This window comes from Panulirus ornatus, chromosome 10 (assembly GCF_036320965.1).
Source record: "Panulirus ornatus isolate Po-2019 chromosome 10, ASM3632096v1, whole genome shotgun sequence".
NCBI classification, from domain to species: domain Eukaryota; kingdom Metazoa; phylum Arthropoda; class Malacostraca; order Decapoda; family Palinuridae; genus Panulirus; species Panulirus ornatus.
Window position 1 is genome coordinate 9369345 of NC_092233.1, and position 21164 is coordinate 9390508.

General features: G+C 39.5%; 1 protein-coding gene across 3 annotated transcripts in view; it reads right to left on the minus strand.

Moving 5' to 3' along the window:
• Positions 1 to 705: 705 nt before the first annotated feature.
• SMC2 (structural maintenance of chromosomes 2) overlaps positions 706 to 21164 on the minus strand; it is a 150533-nt gene continuing 130074 nt past the window's right edge. For all 3 annotated transcript variants that reach the window (XM_071665525.1, XM_071665524.1, XM_071665526.1), the window contains exons 18-24: positions 16402 to 16545; positions 15917 to 16111; positions 10686 to 10886; positions 7012 to 7128; positions 6804 to 6902; positions 4508 to 4717; positions 706 to 1722 (exon numbers count right to left, since the gene is read on the minus strand). In XM_071665525.1, coding sequence (XP_071521626.1) covers positions 1588 to 1722; positions 4508 to 4717; positions 6804 to 6902; positions 7012 to 7128; positions 10686 to 10886; positions 15917 to 16111; positions 16402 to 16545 — 1101 coding nt within the window. In that variant the 3' untranslated portion in view covers positions 706 to 1587. The remainder of the gene's footprint in view (positions 1723 to 4507; positions 4718 to 6803; positions 6903 to 7011; positions 7129 to 10685; positions 10887 to 15916; positions 16112 to 16401; positions 16546 to 21164) is intronic.

A 21164-nucleotide genomic window follows, 5' to 3' on the forward strand; every position in this document is an offset into this window, starting at 1 on the left:
GAGTGGTTTGGCTGTCAGCATATCTGTATGATCAAAATCAATAAATCCAAAACGACATGGACAGGTTGAAATGATGGATACGACTAAAAACTACTATCCAAATACTTTTCCCATGTTGTACTTTCCAGAAACAAGACTATTACTTTCTTAGTCTATATATAATGGAGCAAGTGTTTGTGTGGACTGTCCCAAACAGGATACCATGGTTAAATAGACATCACTATGGCCACAGTGACCAGAGGCTAAAGGAGGTTTTGGCCATGCAGGGGTGGAAGTCCAAGGAGAAGGCTGTGCAGGTGTTGGGGGCCTGGGGAAGGAAGGATCATGCAGTGAGTGGTGGTTTTGGAAGTAGAGGGCCTTTCTCAGAGTAGGGTTCTCAGGATGGGAGGGCGATGCTGTGGGTTGGGGTCTGGAAAGGAGACAGTTATGCTGAGATGGGTTTCTGGTGTGTGGAGAGCCATGTTTGTGGGGTCTTGGGAGGGGAGTGCCATGTTGAAAGTGGGGATCTTGGGAGGAGAGGGCCGCGATGAGAGTGGGGATCTTGGTAGGGGAGGGCCATGCTACATCTTTGATACCCATTCCCTCCTGCCACTCCCTCAAGGGGGTAGCCACAGCCAAGGAGTCTCCATAGTTTGTGAACTTCAGTGCTGCTACTTAGTACTGTCAGTAAAATAAAGTAATGACAGGATCCGTAATGAAAAACCATTAAATATACAATCATCATTATTAAAAATCATACATGGATCCATAATGAAAAACCATTAAATATATTATCGTCATTATCATAAATCACATATAGATCCATAATAAAAAACCATTAAACCTACTGTCATCATTATTATAATAAGTCTGTAACCACAAAAATATATCACCACTTCTTGGACGATGGTGACATTGCACTCAAGAGACATCTACTTACATAACCACTACAGAAAAAAAAAAAAATAGCAAAAACGATATCAAATCTCTTATTCTCTTGAAAAATATCTATATGGACATGCTATATGCTGGCCTATTATCATCTATCCCTGGGGATAGGGGACAAAGAATACTTCCCACGTATTCCCTGCGTGTCGTAAAAGGCGACTAAAAGGGGAGGGAGCGGGGGGCTGGAAATCCTCCCCTCTCGTTTTTTTTTTTTTTTTTTTTTTAATTTTCCAAAAGAAGGAACAGAGAATTGGGCCAGGTGAGGGTATTCCCTCAAAGGCCCAGTCCTCTGTTCTTAACGCTACCTCGCTAATGCGGGAAATGGCGAACAGTTTGAAAGAAAAAGAAGAATTATCATCAATATGTAAAAGATAAATCAATTGTAAACAAGCTCTAAATTCTTCATGCCACTACACTTAAAGGTTAACATAAGGTACATGACTACAACACATTTTAAAACAGTCAATCTGGAGAAGTGATTTACATAAAAAGTAATTGGCATATTCTAATAAAAAAAATCAAGAACATAAAATCATGCCTGAAAGATTTATCATATAATTTTAATCTTTTAATGCTAAATACTTGAGACTCATAATCTAAAACAAGAAGCAGTAATATACAATCTTCATACTTTTTTGGCACTTTCTTCTCTTTTTGGCATTATCTTCTCTTACTAGATCCACTGGGAGTGTGTTGTGTGTGTCTAGACACAGTGGACATACCATCAACAAATTTAGTCTTAAACAACACATTTGCATTGTTGAACATCCCATCCTTCAGTGACACTACTATGAACTGAAAAGTGAAAAATACATTTTTAGCGTAAATGTAAACAGTAAAAAATAAAAGACAATAAATGAGGTGGAGTTAAATTGGAACACATATAGAAACCTTAAAGTGAAAGTGTGATTAATGATGTAAAAGGACTGCTTTACTTCAAGTGATGCTTGTAAAGAAAGCCAGGTTTAAAATGTGGCTATAAGTCAAAGAGACTGCTTTGGATTAATTAAATTTTTTGTTTTTTCTAATCCACTGAGAGCTCTATATTCATGAAACCCCTCTTCTTTTCCACCAGTATCAAAACCAGGTAAATTCTGTCAGTCTAGACAGGCTGGGGGTCATTGAGAAATGTGGTTTCTACACCTGTGCTCAAGTGATACTATTCATGTATCAATTTATGGAACAAAAATGAGTACTATATAATTAACTAGGCTCTTACACGCCAATATTTCTGAGCTTCAAGTAAAATTTACAGAATCAAAGTCTGACAAAAATGCAGTAAGCATGCTGGTGTCAGAGGAAGCACAAACTCATCTAAAATGAATCACACATGAAGAAAACAAAATATGAAAAAAAATTGTGGAAACATCATTGAGCAACAAATTCCATAGAAAAGGTAAGATACCACCTAGAAATATGCAAATCATCATTAGATAAAAGGCTTTGCCTGAATCAGCACTACAAACATCATTATGTGGCAAACACAATGAGGCATATACCTCCAGATGATCACAATACAAACCATACATGCCACTACCACTTTTTTTTTTTTTTTTATACTTTGTCGCTGTCTCCCGCGTTTGCGAGGTAGCGGAAGGAAACAGACGAAAGAAATGGCCCAACCCCCCCCATACACATGTACATACACACGTCCACACACACAAATATACATACCTACACAGCTTTCCATGGTTTACCCCGGACGCTTCACATGCCTTGATTCAATCCACTGACAGCACGTCAACCCCTGTATACCACATCGCTCCAATTCACTCTATTCCTTGCCCTCCTTTCACCCTCCTGCATGTTCAGGCCCCGATCACACAAAATCTTTTTCACTCCATCTTTCCACCTCCAATTTGGTCTCCCTCTTCTCCTCGTTCCCTCCACCTCCGACACATATATCCTCTTGGTCAATCTTTCCTCACTCATTCTCTCCATGTGCCCAAACCATTTTAAAACACCCTCTTCTGCTCTCTCAACCACGCTCTTTTTATTTCCACACATCTCTCTTACCCTTACGTTACTTACTCGATCAAACCATCTCACACCACACATTGTCCTCAAACATCTCATTTCCAGCACATCCATCCTCCTGCGCACAACTCTATCCATAGCCCACGCCTCGCAACCATACAACATTGTTGGAACTACTATTCCTTCAAACATACCCATTTTTGCTTTCCGGGATAATGTTCTCGACTTCCACACATTTTTCAAGGCTCCCAAAATTTTCGCCCCCTCCCCCACCCTATGATCCACTTCCGCTTCCATGGTTCCATCCGCTGACAGATCCACTCCCAGATATCTAAAACACTTCACTTCCTCCAGTTTTTCACCATTCAAACTCACCTCCCAATTGACTTGACCCTCAACCCTACTGTACCTAATAACCTTGCTCTTATTCACATTTACTCTTAACTTTCTTCTTCCACACACTTTACCAAACTCCGTCACCAGCTTCTGCAGTTTCTCACATGAATCCGCCACCAGCGCTGTATCATCAGCGAACAACAACTGACTCACTTCCCAAGCTCTCTCATCCCCAACAGACTTCATACTTGCCCCTCTTTCCAAGACTCTTGCATTTACCTCCCTAACAACCCCATCCATAAACAAATTAAACAACCATGGAGACATCACACACCCCTGCCGCAAACCTACCACTAGTTTCACTTATTCTCATCTTTTGCTATTCTTCACCCAATCTCTCATACTATCTCCATACAAAAGCTTCTTTTCTAAGCCCACTCACTATCACCACCCTCTTTCCACTTGGTCATTTCCTCTTTTTCCTAAATCCTTTACAAACTTTCACCCTTAACTCCACAAAAAGGTGATCAGACATCCCACTAGCTGCCCCTTACAGCATATTTATGTCCAAGAGTATCTCCTTAACACTCAGATCTAATAATGTCTACATAAGTTTTTTTTTAAACCAGGCATTCCTAATCAACAGTCCTTTTTCAGCACACAACTCCTCCAGCCGTTCACCCATTTTCATTTATCTGAGGTACCTCATGCCCTACAAATTATACCCTCAACAGTTACATCACCCACTCTTGCATATAAATCACCCATCATATAAACACAATCCATTATATCAACACTACTGATGTGCACACTCAGCTCCAAAAACATTCACTTATCTTCCAAACACACATATATCTCACTACCAGGTGTGTAAGCATCAACAATCACCTACCTCTATCATGTGCCTTTCCCAAACCTCATACATATCTTCTTTTTCTTTAAGCTTTACATTGCACACCCTCTTCCCTTCCTAAAACCACCTTGTTCCCCACAACACAGGTTTCACAAACCCTTTTAACAGGTTGACTGCTGTCCTATCATACACCTGCCAGCTATACTAACATGACATTCTTCTATAATTCTTTCTACTTCTTGTCAATTTTGTTCATTTTCATCTGGTCTACAACCTCTTTGAAACTGGGATGAGGATAGAGAGACTAAGTTAACTCAAAAAGTTTGATCAAAACCTGAAATGATATAGCTAAGTTAGCAATAAGAAACAAAAGTCAAAGAGGTAACTATGGAATAAGTTGGGGCATGTCCTTACCTGTGAATGCCTGAAGTGAGTTCGCAACATGTTACCAATGTTCTGTGTATGTGAAAGATCCAAGGCAGCATCTACTTCATCCAGGATATAAATAGGGGCTGGTTTGAAGAGCAGCAGAGCCAAAATTAGTGACAGGGCAACCAGAGACCTCTGGCCACCACTTAATTCTGTTAAACTCTCCTTCCACACATCCCCAAATGCTACTTTCACCTGAAAAAATCCATAAAAAAATGCATATGAGACTTTTTTTTCCCTTAACATAAGCAAGCTGAAAGTACAACAATTTGTCTTAACTTGTCCTGACATAATAAAGCTATCCAACAATTGGCGAACCAAATGAATGAATTTGTACAGATCTATGAGTTATCTCAGTAGACTGGATATAGGTTGCAAACCTATCAACTCCTCAACCCTTTGAAAATAATCAGTGTCGTATCAGAATTCTACAGAGAGAGAGAGAGAGAGAGAGAGAGAGAGAGAGAGAGAGAGAGAGAGAGAGAGAGAGAGAGAGAGACAGAGAGAGAACCTGCCTACAAATACCTATGATAAGATTTTGCCACAATGGCAGGACTAGCGGAGCACCTCCAAATGTCCTGTTTGATTTCATAAGACTATTCTTCTCAGCTGCCTTTTGCCAAATGGTAGGAACAATAGATAGTAGTAGGTAGATTAAGTAGTAGTAGGTAGGAACATTAGGCAAGAGCATTTGGTAGTAGTAGTCAGTAGGTACATTAGGTAGGAGCCTCTGCAAACACTGCACTAGACTTGTTCTTTGCCAGTGGCCTGTCAAGGGGTAGGCACTAAAGGCAAAGAAGGGGGGGTAGCGAAAGGAATGGATGAAGGCAAGCAAGCATGAATATGCACATGTGTATATTTGTTTATGTTTGTGAATGTGTATGTATATGTTGATAGGTAAATGTATGTATATGTGCATATATGGGCATATATATATATATATATATATATATATATATATATATATATATATATATATATAATGTGTATATGAGTGGCTGGGCCATTCTTCACGTTTCCTAACACTACTTCAATCACATGGGAAACAGCAATTATGTATAATAATAATAATGATAATAATAATTTTTTTTTTTACATATTTGCCATTTCCTGCACTAGTGAGGTAGCATTAAGAGCAGAGAACTGAGCCTAAGAGGGAAAATCCTCACTTGGACCCCTTCTCTGTTCCTTCTTGGGAGGGGAGGATTTCCAGCCTCCCACTCCCTCCCCTTTTAGTTGCCTTCTACAACATGCAGGATATACATGGGAAGTATTCTTTCTCCCCTATCCCACGGGATAAAGATACATATACATACTCATTATCCCTGGGGATAGGGGAGAATACTTCCAACGCATTCCCTGCATGTTGTAGATGGCGACTAAAAGGGGAGGGAGCACGGGGCTGAAAATCCTCCCCTTTCGTTTTTAATTTTCCAGAAGGAACAGAGAAGGGGCCAAGTGAGGATTTCCCTCAAAGGCTCAGTCCTCTGTTCATAACGCTACATCACTAACATGGGAAATGGCAAATAATATGAAAGAAAAAAAAATACGCACATTTTTTCATACTTGATTGCTGTTTCCCATGTTAGCGAGGTATCACCAGGAACAGACAAAGAAAGGTCACATCCACTCACATCCATTCTCTAGTGGTCATATGTCATGTAACAAAAACACAGCTCCATATCCACAACCAGACCCTACAGACTTTTGTGGACAATTTGTGGCATGAGGACAGTTGATTAAGTAAGTAATGACAGGGGTACAAGAGGTATATGGTAATAAGAAGAAAATGGCAGAGAGAGAACTAGAGGGTGTGCTGAAGTGGTTTGGACGTATGAAAGAATGAGTGAGGAGAGGATAACAAAATGGATATATGCATGATAAGTGGAGGGATCAAGGAAAAGAGAGAGACCAAATTGGAGATGATTGGATGAAGTGTAAAAGATTTTGATTGCTGGAGGCCTGAACATACAAGGTGAAAAATGTGTGCTGGGGATAGAGTAAATATGAGTGATATGGTATAAAGGGGTTGAAGTGCTATCAAGGGACTGAACTAGGGCATGTGAAGCAACTGGATGAAACCATGGAAAGGTCAGTGGGGCTTGGTTGTGGATTGGGGGCTGTGATTTTGGAGCATTACACAAAACAGCTAGAGAATAGATGTGAGCAAATGAGTCCTTTTCTTCCCCTGTTCCTGTTGCTACCGGAAACACATGAAAAGGAAATTATTCTCTAAACATATAGAGAAGTTTTTAAAATGCATGTCTACAATGAATCTAACCTCTAAACCATCTAGAACATCTTGTCCTTCTGGAGGCTGAAGTTTGGCTTGAGTTCCAGGGAGAAGCATGCTAAAGATTGATCCAAAATCACGATTTACCTGAAAATAATAATAAAACAAACTCTTACTAGTCACTCACAGCACTATAAATAAAACCAAAAGATAATATATCAAGTATAGCATATTAAGTTAATCTTGAAGGTATTACCTGTTCCCATGCTTGTCTTAGGGCTTCTTTCTTTTTTTCATCTAATTCACGAATAACCTTTTCAATTTTTGCTTTGTCATTCTCTACAATTCGTTTTTTCCTCATCAAGTCATTGTACTGTGAAGAAGATGAAATGAAATATTAATATTCATATAGATCACTGATTGTGTCCAGCAAAAAGAAATTCAACTAAATGTTCAAATCATAAGTACACATATGATGGAAATCCATATTCTGCCTTTTCCAAAAACTGTAGCTTGGACAAATTATAGGCTAATCATGGAATCACGTACAACATTAAAAATAACATTCACTCCCCACAGTAATATTAACACACATACTGATTGCATTAAGAACACTAACTGGAATAGTTGGACAAGAAGAAGACTCACTCAACATCTTAAAACAATTCATCCATTCCACTTTAAACTATACCTCTCTTAACTGGTCTTCAACTCTCTCAAAAGCAAATTAATACAAAACTGAAAACCACACAAAATAATACACTCAGAACAATCACTAACTGTCTAGCAACACCTTCACAATGGAACAAAGATCCTCTCAGTACAAACCCACCTCAGCAAGTTCAGCATTCTATTTTGATCAAAAGCACCAGAACCCTAACACCCAAACACTCTTTACCTAACCACACCCACCAAAAAGAAATAAAAAGCTTACCTCTTCCTCACATTACAGTAACCTTTACTCACATATCCACCTACCCCAACATGTACTGACAAAACACATGCACAATGAACTAATCTGAGAATCTTGGACTGTCTTCACATGTCCAAACCCCCCAAGGTTTAGACATATAGCAAGCATTTGGCTGATGCTTCCCACAGCTTCTGCAGAGACTAGCTACTCTAGGGTTGGCTGTTTTCCTACCTCCTTCCTCCCTCAAACAGCTAAGCTGTGGAATTCTCTTCCTCTTTTGTTTTTCCCTCTTCATATAACTTTCCTTCCTTTAAGAATCACATCTACAAACACTTGTGAAGCCCTGGTTAGTTTCTACTTTCTTTTCCTTTTACCCAAGGAAACTGATGAAGAAAGACAACTGCTCACATCCATTCTCTAGCTGTCATGTGTCATGCTCTGAATGCACATTTCCCTATCCACATCCAAGCTTACAGATCTTTCCATGGTTCACCATGGACGTTTCACATGCCCTGGTTCATCCCAATGATGGCTCATCAACCCAATATACCACATCATTGCAATTCACTCTATTTCATGCACAACTTTCACCTTCCTGCATGTTCAGACTCTGATCACTCGCAGTCTTTTTCACTCAATCTTTCTGTCTCCAATTTGGTCTCCTGGTTCTCCTTGTTTCCTCCATTTCCGACACATATATCCTTTTGTCAACCTTTCCTCGCTCATTTTCTCCAAACGTCCAAACCATTTCAACACACTCTATTCCTCTGTCAACCACACTCTTTTTATTTCCACACATCTCTCTTACCCTTTTATTACTTACTCGATCAAACCACCTCATATCACATATTGTCCTAATGCGTTTTATTTCCGACACATGCCTAGCAACCATATAGTATTGTTGGAACTACTATTCCTTCAAACATACCCATTTTTGCTTTCCAAGATAACATTCTCTCTTTCCACACATTCTTCATAGCCCATAGATCCTTCACCCCCTCCCCCTACACAATGACTCACTTCCGCTTCCATGGTTCTATTCGCTGCCAAGTCCACTCCCAGATATCTAAAACACTTCATTTCCTCCAATTTTTCCCCATTCAAACTTACATTCCAACTAACTTGTCCCTCAACCCTGAACCTAATACCCTTGCTTTTATTCACATTCATTCTCAACTTTCTCCTTTCATGCACCCTTCCAAACTCAGTCACAAACTTCAGCAGTTTCTCACCCAAGTCAACCACCAGTGCTTTATCATCAACTGACTCATTTCCCAGGCCCTTTCATCCCCAACAGACTGTATACTTTCCCATCTCTCCAAGACTTTGGCATTTAACTCCCTCACCACCCCATTTGTAAACAAATTCAACAATATGGTGACATTATACACCACAACCATAGACCAACCTTCACTGGGAACCATTCACTCTCCTCTCTTTCTACATGTACAAATGCCTTACACCCTTGATAAAAACTTCTCAACTTTTAGCAGCTTACTTCCCATACCATACATTCTTATGACCCTCTAGTGGTGATTGTGCATATACCTCTTTTGAGTGATAGGGGCCTGAACATACAGGAAGGTGAGAGGCATGCAAGGAACAGAGAGAACTGGAACGATGTGGTATACCAGGGTAAATGTGCTGAACCAGGGCATATGAAGCATCTGCAGTAAACCATGGAAAGGTCTGTGGGGCCTGGATGTGACTAGGGAGCCGTAGTCTCAGTGCATTACACATGACAGCTAGAGACTGAGTGTGAACGAATGTGGCCTTTTTTGTCTGTTTTCTTGGCACTACCTTGTTGATGCAGGGGATGGTGATGCTATTTCCTGTGGGGTAGGGTAGCGCCAGGAATGGATGAAGGCAAGCAATAATGAATATGTGCATGTGTATATATGTATATGTCTGTATATGTATATGCTGATATGTATATATGTATATGCATTTATTTTTTTTTATCATACTTTGTCGCTGTCTCCCGCGTTAGCAAGGAAACAAACAAAAGAATGGCCGAACCCACCCACATACACATGTATATACATACACGTCCACACACACACATATACATACCTATACATCTCAACATATACATATATATACACACACAGACATATACACATGTACACAATTCACACTGTCTGCCCTTATTCATTCCCGTCGTCACCCCGCCACACATGAAATGAAAACCCCCTCCCCGCATGTGCGCGAGGTAACGCTAGGAAAGCCACATTCATTCACACATTCACACTCAGTCTCTAGCTGTCATGTATAATGCACCAAAACCACAGCATGTGCATTTATGTATATATAAATATATATGTGTATATGAGTGAATGGGTTGTTCTTCATCTGTTTTCTATCACTACTTCACTAACGCAGAAACAGCGATCAAGTGTGATAATGATAACAATAATAGTAACATATAACCACTCTGATATTCAGTAAGACCACTTCATACATGATCCATGAAGGTATTAGAATGTTCTGACAGAAACATCTTTTTGTTTTTTTGTTTCCGATGTTTGCCACTACTGCCGTTCTTTAGCTAAAGTCTGCATATCCTTTCAGTTAATATCTGGAAGAGCAAATCTGTAATGATACTGGGATCTCTTAAGTCAGAACATCTTTCAGAAAACCTATGATTACTGGTGAAGCTGGAAGAGTTTCCATATTCAGCATACAGCAATTAACACCACAGAGGATCTGGAAGTCAGAGAAAAAATTAAACATGGATCCCTAAGGAAACATGGTAGGTGATAAGTACAACCTACAATGGAAAACATACCTCTACACAACCTTTTACTTTCAGTTTTCCGGAGTGCAACTCTAAGATGAAATGTAAAACAACGACATCTTAAAATTTACACACAAAATTACATCTGTATTACACATGCTACAGCTACAGAACTGTATTCGCAGTGTGAAGGAAATTTTTCTGCAACAATTGTAGGTTACATGAAATATAAAATTCTATGTAAACTATTCATACATCTGAACATACTATACTGCATTACCTGTTCTTCTGCTTTTCCTAACATATTCATGGCCCTCATATTAACATTCTTGGACAATTTAGTTTTGAGCTCTTCTAATTTTGTGATCTTGCGTCCAGCTTCCACAGGGTCATTAGCAGTGAAATCATAACCAGTGTTGGGTTGTCCAAAGAATTTGCGGTCTTCTGATATCCATTCATGTTCTGACAGCAGTTGGGCGACCTGAGGTATGAAAACTTTTAAAATAATTGAGAATATTAATGATCCTGAGCACAAGACATATGGCACCACCAACCAAGCCAGTAAGAACTCAAGCAGAGTTCCCTGTATTTTCTGTATTCTGGAAGGTCTACAGCTCATGAGACCTATCATGTACAAGAACGGGGAAGGAGTAGTTTGTAAAGGTGCCCCTGATTGATGTATACACTGGATATCAAGTTTGAGTGAGCTAAATTTTTGGACCTTAATCAGGATTGGAAGAGGAAGTTTCCCATATCCAAACTGGATGCCCAGGAGTACTGCCAACTTCAGTGAATCTCTTCATTCAAATTATTGTGCTTTTTATGAAAGCCAGGTTTTAAGAGCGAGTGGCTAATATTACGGTAGTGAAAAAGTGAAAAAGTTAAATCTTATAGTACAGAAGTCCTACTAGGACTCGACAAAAAAGGAAGTAAAGTTTTTAGCATGACCAAAAGGCAAAAGTGTTAGAGGCACTTAAAGTTCTAAATTCTCCTTATGACTAAGACTATTTTGCACTAGTAAGCTATATCAATGTTACTAGAATTACTTTGAGTGATTAACTGAAGATCATTAGCACTACCCCAATACCCATCAATCCTTCCCCACCATTTTAACCTTTGTTCTATCTTTGATAACACAGCAATATGTATGTGGAATGAGCTGGCAAGACTAGGGGGTCAGGTATATATTTACATAAGGGGTTTCCTTAGGGGTTAGTTTCTGTTTTCCAGTGTTTTCTGTGGTCTGGCAATGGCCAGGGACCAAGGTTGCCAGACTAAAGAGGCTCAACCTGTGTACAATTTAGTATGAACCAAAATAAGAACACTTATAGTCATAACAAGATCTACAAAAATGGTAAGAGGTAAAGATAAAAGGGGAACCACCAGAGAACAAATGTTCAGAGATGTTATGGAAAACTGTGAAAAAGCAAAATTCAAGGATCATGAAGAGTGTCATGAGATGAAAAAGGATCTTAGAGAACTGAGAAATACAGTCATTGGGTATAAAAAAAAATTCAGTTAAGTGGATAGGATTCAAGAGGGGCATCATCAGAGGAAAGAAGGTGAATTCATTCAAAAGCAAATAAAGTCCAATGGGTTTCTTTTATAAGTCCTTGAGGCTATTCAATTACAGGAACAGACTAAATACATACATTATCAGGAGTTGCAGGAGCAATTTTGGCAGCAGTGCAATTAGAGAAAATTACTAAATCACATGCAAAATCTCTTGATAATAGTGGACAAGGAGGTGCAGAGGGAGCAATTTCATCAGCTGGTAAATGAACAAGACATTAAGATTGATGGAATGGAACACAGACCAGGGTCATACAGACAATGACACATAAAAAATCAACTGAAGCTGCAGAAAAGACAAAATGCACTGTTCAAGCCAGTGTAGTCAAGCAAATCTACAGCCTACTTCCTGAAAGACTCAGAAAAGTACAGACCATACAGAACCTTAGAAATTAGAAAGACTACTAAAGCAATAGGTTGACAGACATAAATCACAAGTAACTTTTGGCTTGAAAGACCATAAATCAAATAAAGATGGAAAGTGAAAGAAAGAAGAAATGCTTATTAAATGATTACTGGAGGCAAAAGAATTGCTAGATACAATTCTGGTAATAAAAGAACAAGAAGAAATGGTTAAAACAAAGATGTTAGGGGGCAACCAGTTATGGTTACATTTGACAAGGAGTCATCTTGATAGGAGGCATATAAGCAAGCTGGTAATTGACTTACAGGCACAGAGGGCTTATGAGATATTTTGAAGTGACGTTTGTAGTGCTGTAGTGATAGGTAATGTTCAGAGTGTATGCAGGAGGGTGTAACTTGAGTCTGTCGGGAGAATGTATGTAGTTTCAAATGGGTGGGTTGGAGTTTAAGCCTCAGGTGGGAGGTGAGGTGTTTAGTATTTGTCAGTTTATTTCAGTGTGTTTGTATTTTGTCAGTGTTATATTTGTTTGGGGTTGGGGATCTGTGAGTAGAGATTACTAAAATGTTAGGCAGGGGTAAGCTTCTTATGTCTACTTAGGAGACAGAGGTTAGTTATAGAGTGGTTTGGATGGCAACAGTATAGTGCTGTTGCAGAGAACTGAGTACCAACCATTTTGAGGAGGGACTGTACTGGAAGGATCTTTGTTTCACTGTAAAGGCGTTGAGAATTCATGGTTGCGAGGAGGGTTGTGATTGTTCAGAGCTCACTGTTTTGTGTGGTTTGCAGCTTTATTATATTTGCTTTTGAAATGGTGGAAGACATGAGAGGCATATTTTAAAGAGGGGAGGATGAACTGTTTAGAGATATTGATGGATACTTTTTCTTGTCCAAATCTGGTGCCACATAGTGTTTTGAGGGCATTTAGTTTGTGCATTGCTTTTCTGTTGATGTTATTGATTTGGAAAGTGAATGTCATGTGTGAGTTGCATGTGATGCTTAGAATGTTTGGTGTTTTGCTCATTGGGAAAGAGACTCTCCACTCATGGAGACTGGAGGGTGTGAGCTGGATTTGTGTGTCTGGGGCTAAAATAGTGATTGGAGACTTCTTCGGAGATACAGCTTTTCTGTTCTGGGTGAGCCACTGTTCCAACTGTGTAATGTAGTGCTGCATGTCTGACACTGCAACTGTGGTATTAGGGTGTTGTGATGTGATCATGATGTTATTTTTTTTATATATTATACTTTGTCGCTGTCTCCCGCGTTTGCGAGGTAGCGCAAGGAAACAGACGAAAGAAATGGCCCCCCCCCATACACATGTATATACATACGTCCACACACGCAAATATACATACCTACACAGCTTTCCATGGTTTACCCCAGACGCTTCACATGCCTTGCTTCAATCCACTGACAGCACGTCAACCCCAGTATACCACATCGCTCCAATTCACTCTATTCCTTGCCCTCCTTTCACCCTCCTGCATGTTCAGGCCCCAATCACACAAAATCTTTTTCACTCCATCTTTCCACCTCCAATTTGGTCTCCCTCTTCTCCTTGTTCCCTCCACCTCCGACACATATATCCTCTTGGTCAATCTTTCCTCACTCATCCTCTCCATGTGCCCAAACCACTTCAAAACACCCTCTTCTGCTCTCTAAACCACGCTCTTTTTATTTCCACACATCTCTCTTACCCTTACGTTACTCACTCGATCAAACCACCTCACACCACACATTGTCCTCAAACATCTCATTTCCAGCACATCCATCCTCCTGCGCACAACTCTATCCATAGCCCACGCCTCGCAACCATACAACATTGTTGGAACCACTATTCCTTCAAACATACCCATTTTTGCTTTCCGAGATAATGTTCTCGACTTCCACACATTCTTCAAGGCCCCCAGGATTTTCGCCCCCTCCCCCACCCTATGATCCACTTCCGCTTCCATGGTTCCATCCGCTGCCAGATCCACTCCCAGATATCTAAAACACTTCACTTCCTCCAGTTTTTCTCCATTCAAACTCACCTCCCAATTGACTTGACCCTCAACCCTACTGTACCTAATAACCTTGCTCTTATTCACATTTACTCTTAGCTTTCTTCTTCCACACACTTTTCCAAACTCAGTCACCAGCTTCTGCAGTTTCTCACATGAATCAGCCACCAGCGCTGTATCATCAGCGAACAACAACTGACTCACTTCCCAAGCTCTCTCATCCCCAACAGACTTCATACTTGCCCCTCTTTCCAAAACTCTTGCATTTACCTCCCTAACAACCCCATCCATAAACAAATTAAACAACCATGGAGACATCACACACCCCTGCCGCAAACCTACATTCACTGAGAACCAATCACTTTCCTCTCTTCCTACACGTACACATGCCTTACATCCTCGATAAAAACTTTTCACTGCTTCTAACAACTTTCCTCCCACACCATATATTCTCAATACCTTCCACAGAGCATCTCTATCAACTCTATCATATGCATATCATATGATCATGAGGTATGAATGTGAAATGTTCTTAATGTTGAGATTTGCTTGAGGTAATGGGCAATTGTGTAAGACGAGATGGGAGAGAGTTGGAGAAAGAACTGCTCCTTGGGGGACTCCTCTGTACAGTTTAAGTGTTTTAGAGGTATAGCCATTCTTAGTGACTAGTATGGTGGCCAGTTACGAAACTGGCCTAACTCTTCTTCACATTTGTGATGGGTGGGGTTAACTAATTTTTGTGTGAGGAGGTAAGTTTTGCTGTGGCCACCCCCTTGATGGAAGTACCAGGAGGGAAGGAGCATCAAAGATATAGATAGATAATGGATGTGTCAGAGGACATTATCAAATGCTTTGTTGATACCTACTGTCACTAACACTGTGCAGAATGGGAGTTGTGGTTGGTTGAATGCATTAAGGACTGTCATGAGAGCTCAGTATGTTGTAGGGTGGCAGAGTGTACAAATCTAAAGCCATGCTGAGTGGGTGAGAGGGGAATATTTTGTGTAATTCTGTTGAGGATCATTTTTCACATAGTTTGGATAATGAAAATAGGAGAGATAGAGTTTGGTAGGAAGAGAGCGAGTCAATTAGTTTGATGGGTTTTAGGACTGGTGTTGTGGTGGCAAGTTTCCATATGTTAGGGATTATGTTGTTGCCAGAAATAGTTGAAGATATCTGTAAGTCCTTCAATTGCAGATGAGCCATTGTGTCTCAAGTCTGGTATGTTGTCAAGGCCTGTAGCGGTAGAGTTCTTCAAGGTTTTAGTTCCATCAATTGCATCAGTGGTAGTGGGGTAAGCTTACATTCTGCACTTAAATTTCATGAAAGGTGATGTTAATGGCAAGTGTCAATGACTAAGTAGCACTGCTCACAAACTATTTGCAAGAGAATGCTGGATAGTGGTATAACTATTAAGCACATGGGGCAGCTTAATTCTGTTGATTCAGTAAGAAACAAGAAGCAAAACGAGCAGATCATCCACAACAGTAAACTGAGGTGCAACAGAAGTACAAAACTTGCAGTACTAAAAGATTATTTAATTTTCAAAGAATCAGTGGTGAAAGAAAACCTTACCCTAATTTCTGCATCTTTTGTTTCTGAATGAAGCTTTGACAATTTATGATCAAGCTGCTTGATTTCTAGTTGACCTTCATCACTGCTTTTTATAATCTGTTCTTTACGTGCAGCCATGGCATTGATTTCCTTGTTCTGTGCACTCAGCATCTCTTTCTGCTCCTTTACAGCAGCCTGAGCAGATACTACCTCATTCTGAAAATGACAGTTCATCAAATTTTATTACATGTACATATGTAATGTATATCAAAATACTAGCTTATTAATTCCAGAAAACTTTGTTTTGAAAATCAACATACTAAAACTAAAAATCTGTCTTTCTGCTACCTGAAACTTATGGTTTATTTACTTCTCTGACCTCACCCTCTTCAAAGATAAGGGATTCAGTTAAAAGCACCTGAAAGGGTATTTCTAAGGTATATGGTAGTATTCATTTTTTCCCCCAAACAACAAAAAAACCAATTCAGTTTCTGAGTGTTACAGACCTTGCCCTGAGCAACTTCCTCCTCAAGGGTCTTGACCTGTGCTTGATACTGCTCCAGGACCTCTATACATGATGCAATCTGAACCTTAATTGTCTCAATACCCTGCTCCAGTTCAGAGATTTCCAACTTCAAGCTTTCCTCCTCCTAAATACAAAAACATTTATCAGCATTACCAGAAACAACAATGTATTAAAGAGTATGAGCTATCAATATATATATATATATATATATATATATATATATATATATATATATATATATATATATATACATTAACATACAGACACTCACATTGGTATTCATCATGATCATGTAGCCCTACAATCCCTTTTATGGGGCTTTCCTACACCTTCAACAGCTGCATTCTGCATAGGACAGAGTAAAGTGGGCTCCTTTGGGATGAAACAGTCCTCAACAATACAGTACTCTTTCCTTTTGTTAACAAAAGGTAACTTATTGCTTGTGGTGTTGTCACCTGCAGATAGAGTCCACTAACACATACATTATCATAAAGAGAGAGAGAGAGAGAGAGAGAGAGAGAGAGAGAGAGAGAGAGAGAGAGAGAGAGAGAGAGAGAGAGAGAGAGAGGTGGGGGGTGGGGGTGGACTGTGTATTCTCTCTCTCTCTGAAAAAAAAAAAAAATAACTATAACAATAGTAACAATAACAATAATAATAATAATAATAATAACAATCATAATAAAAAATAACTAATAATAATAATAATAATCAGGCAGGCATTGAGAGGGAACTCCTGTGGACATAAATGATCATATCTAAATGGAAAGGACAAATGTAAACACTGCAGAGATGCCTTTTCATATCAAGACTGGCGAAACCATTGGTACTCCACAATGTTCTATCTTGAAGCCATTTTCTCCCCTGATCTATTCATATGACTCTAGAAGGATTTCAATCATATCTAAACATGTCTGCCTATGAAACTTTAGCAATGAGAGACATACAAAGTGTCCTGCATTTTGAAAAATGAAAATCTGTTTTTATCTGGAATTGATGTCCTACATGATCTGAGAGAATCTCTACATTCTCCAGGGGTTAGAAATTTCTAACTCCCTGCATTCTTGGAAGGTCACTATCTCTTTCCCTTTGTTAATCACCTGCAGCTTTTAGCTTGGTCCAGGTCTGCTCTTCTCGCATTAAGAAACCTCTGCTCAGTGATGTCATCATCCTGAGAGCTGCTACATTGTTTGCAGTAACTACTTCATTATTCTCAAAACACAGATATCACCCTGATGGTGGTTACTATCAGTTCTGAGGAAAGATTTCCAAAATAGAGGGGAAGCTGGGGCAAAGGCAACGACAAGGAAAACTGCCTCAGAGTGAATCTGTTTTTCATTATTCAAAACTCACCTTCCTATCCTGGGTTGGTTTGTCTCACAAGCTTTGAGACCATACCAACATACAGGAAGATAGAGAAGAGTATGACAAGAACAATTACCTTAAGGTTAATCTGCAGCACATATATGATCCTCTACCATTGAGGTGGTTAGTCCAATGCCAATGTAAGGTTGGTTCTTGATGTCTAAAGTAAGGTTCCATTTAACTAAAACGGATGCAGAATGCAAGAGACCTCTTTTATAGTCTTCTAAGGGAAAGGTTCCCCAGAAAGGCCAGAAGGGATACACCTTTCAGAGATAACAGGCTCTATCATACAAGCCTGGTTGGTGCCATCAAAACAAGTCCTGCTGAGAAAGGTGTTGAGCTTCCAGGATGAACAAAATAGAGTACCACTTGATAACTTTAGGTGATCTCAATGAATTCTCTGAGAAAGTACCAGGGCATAAAGCATGATCTCCAGATGTCTTCCAAGAAGCAATCAAAATAAAGATATTTCAAAACTTTATATTCTTTGCCAAGAACTGTGAATTGCAATGATCCCTAACAGACTGCATACTTGTCCCTCTCTCTACACTCTTGCATTTACCTCCCTAACCACCCTATCCATAAACAAATTAAACAACCATGGGGACATCACACACCCCTGCCACAGACCAACCTTCACTGGGAATCAACCACTCTCCTCTCTTCCTACTCATACACATGCCTTACACCCTTGGTAAAAATTTCTCACTGCTTCTAGCAGCTTACCTCCCACACCATATACTCTTAAGACCTTCCACAAAGCATCTCTGTCAACCCTATCATATGCCTTCTTCATATCATAAATGCTTCATACAAATTCATCTGTTTTTCTAAGTATTTCTCACACACATTCTTCAAAGCAAACATCTGATCCACACATCCTCTACAACTTCTGAAACCACACTGTTCCCCCCAATCTGATGTTTGCACATGCTTTCACCCTTTCAATCAATACCCTCCCATACAATTTTCCAGGAAAACTCAACAACCTTATCCCTCTGTAGTTTGAACACTCACCTCTATCATCTTTGCCTTTGTACAATGGCACTATACATGGATTCCGCCAATCCTCTGGCATTTCATCATGATCCATACATACATTGAATATACTTCTTTTTTCCATGCTGTTCTTCATTCATATAGTTGTTCTTCTTCAAGTGTTCCATAGTGCATCCCTTTACCAATCATTCTTAACCAATGAATAATTTCTACTGATATCACTCTGTTATTATATCTCTTCTGCTTTGGCATCAGCCTAGCTCCTTCATATATCAGTCCTAAATATTACATTTTGTTAATGACCAGTATTTTGATTTCATCCAAACTTTGTCTCATCAACGACAATGATGTTTTGCTGTTGTTGCTCTTGTCATCTCTAGGCAGTTGGTTGGAATTCCTATCTATATCTCTGATGCCTGTTCCAACTGAAACTCCCTCAAAGGGGTGGCCACGGCAATAGAGTCACCATAACAAGTGAACTCCAGTGCCGCTTCTTAGCCTTTAGTGCTTCATCCTTAACAGGCCACTGGTAGAGGGCAACTCTAGTGTAGTGTTTGCTGAGGCTCCTACCTAATGTTCCTACTAACTACTTCTATCCAATGCTCCTACCAACTACTTGTACCTAATTTCTCTACCAAATGCTCCTGCCTAAATGTTCCTACCTTCTACTATCTACTGCTCTTACCATTTTGCTAAAAGACAGGGCTAGCACATAGTGCTCACTGCAGGAAAAACTACAGTTATGAAGAATGAGCTGTGTGAGTTAAGTGTTGTCAAGTGTTAGGTATGACAAGGAGAGATTGTACATTTGTGGAGAGAAAGCCATAGTCCACATATTAGTGAGGCAGAGAGGAAAAACAGCCATCTGGGTCAGATGAGTGCAACTTGACAATCATGAAGTCCTGGCTCATTACGCAGATTTCAATAACCCTCTCAAGACCAAAAAGGGTAGTACTGGTAATATACCTCCCTGGTTGTGAAGGTGTCAGCAATTTTGTCAGAGAAGTTTGTCGTATGCTTTAAGATCTTGCTGTAGTATGCTTCTTCTTCAAGTCCAGTTTATATTCATGAGAGTTACGAGATATAGCTGCTTAAATGAATGACTTTGTTGTGACTATCAAGAATTGTAGTAGGTAGATGGGAGGAATTCACCTCTGATCTTATGAATGCCATCCTGTTTTCAGTGAATGCCCTTATGAATACCAATCTGTTTTCAGTGAATGCTCTTATGTTGTGTAAGAAATCAAATGTAAAAAAGGCAAATGGAATCCCCAAGTTCCTTACAAAAAGTTGATAGTCTCAGTTTATTAGTTTTCCTGCCTGAAATGCCGTCCATTTTCTCAAACTATCAACAGCACTTTCAAACTGGCAATGTCATTATGTATTAGGGAAATGGAAAAACACAGGAGAAAAGGTAAAGAAACTATACCTCTCGAATAATACACCACTATTGCGGAGTTGCTTGCCACTTTGGAGGAACAAAAAGATGAACTTCACTTAAATGGACATGAACATTATGAATCAGCTTCTTGTGGTTGAAAGAAACCCTACAAGTTACAGATTGCTGTAACAAACGGGTTGTCAAAATTTGAAATGATCAGTTCATTTTTAGAATTCTTGGCAGGTTTTCAGGCAGATGAAAGAATTATATCAATCATCAAACCATTTGTTGCCTTGAGTCATGATGATCAGAAAACTGTACAACATACCATTTTCCCAGATTTGGACCGGGAGCAGTATTCAAGTACGGAGAAGTGATGGTGCTAAATAACATAGACAGTATTTGTAAAAAGTGCCTTCAGTGCTTGGGTCACATGCTTGCTTTATCTGAGGCCTATCTGATAGTTATGACAATTCATTTTAGAATTCTACCTGAAAACCTCACAGTGCTGATGTAGGGTATCTGATTAGCTCAAGCATCTTGAACTTTCCCAAAAGATCATGCAAGAGTCTCAAGATGGAGAACCTATATCTCTGTGTACACTACAACATGCTACCTTTGTAAGAATGGGACCTAAAGGCAGCAGTACTCTTCTAGGTCAAGAAAATGGCTCTTGGAGTGAGAGATAGGCCTAAGGGTAAGGAACAAAATGATTTCACAGGAATCTTTCCAGAGGCATCTCATTAACATGTTATGCTGGAGGATGATTGAGATGGAAGTAGCCCATTCAGTCCTAGAGCCAAATTCTCTTAATGCTCATCAACTGCTCTGCCATTATCATTTTCTTTTATCTCAATACCTACGACTACATTTCCACTATGTTCATTAAGCAGTTCATTGCCTAATTCTTACTTGCATTTTGAGCTTAATACTAATATGTAAGTATTGTTCAGGAAAGAGAGAGACAAAGTAGATAGTAGTAATACAATGAGGTTTAGGAT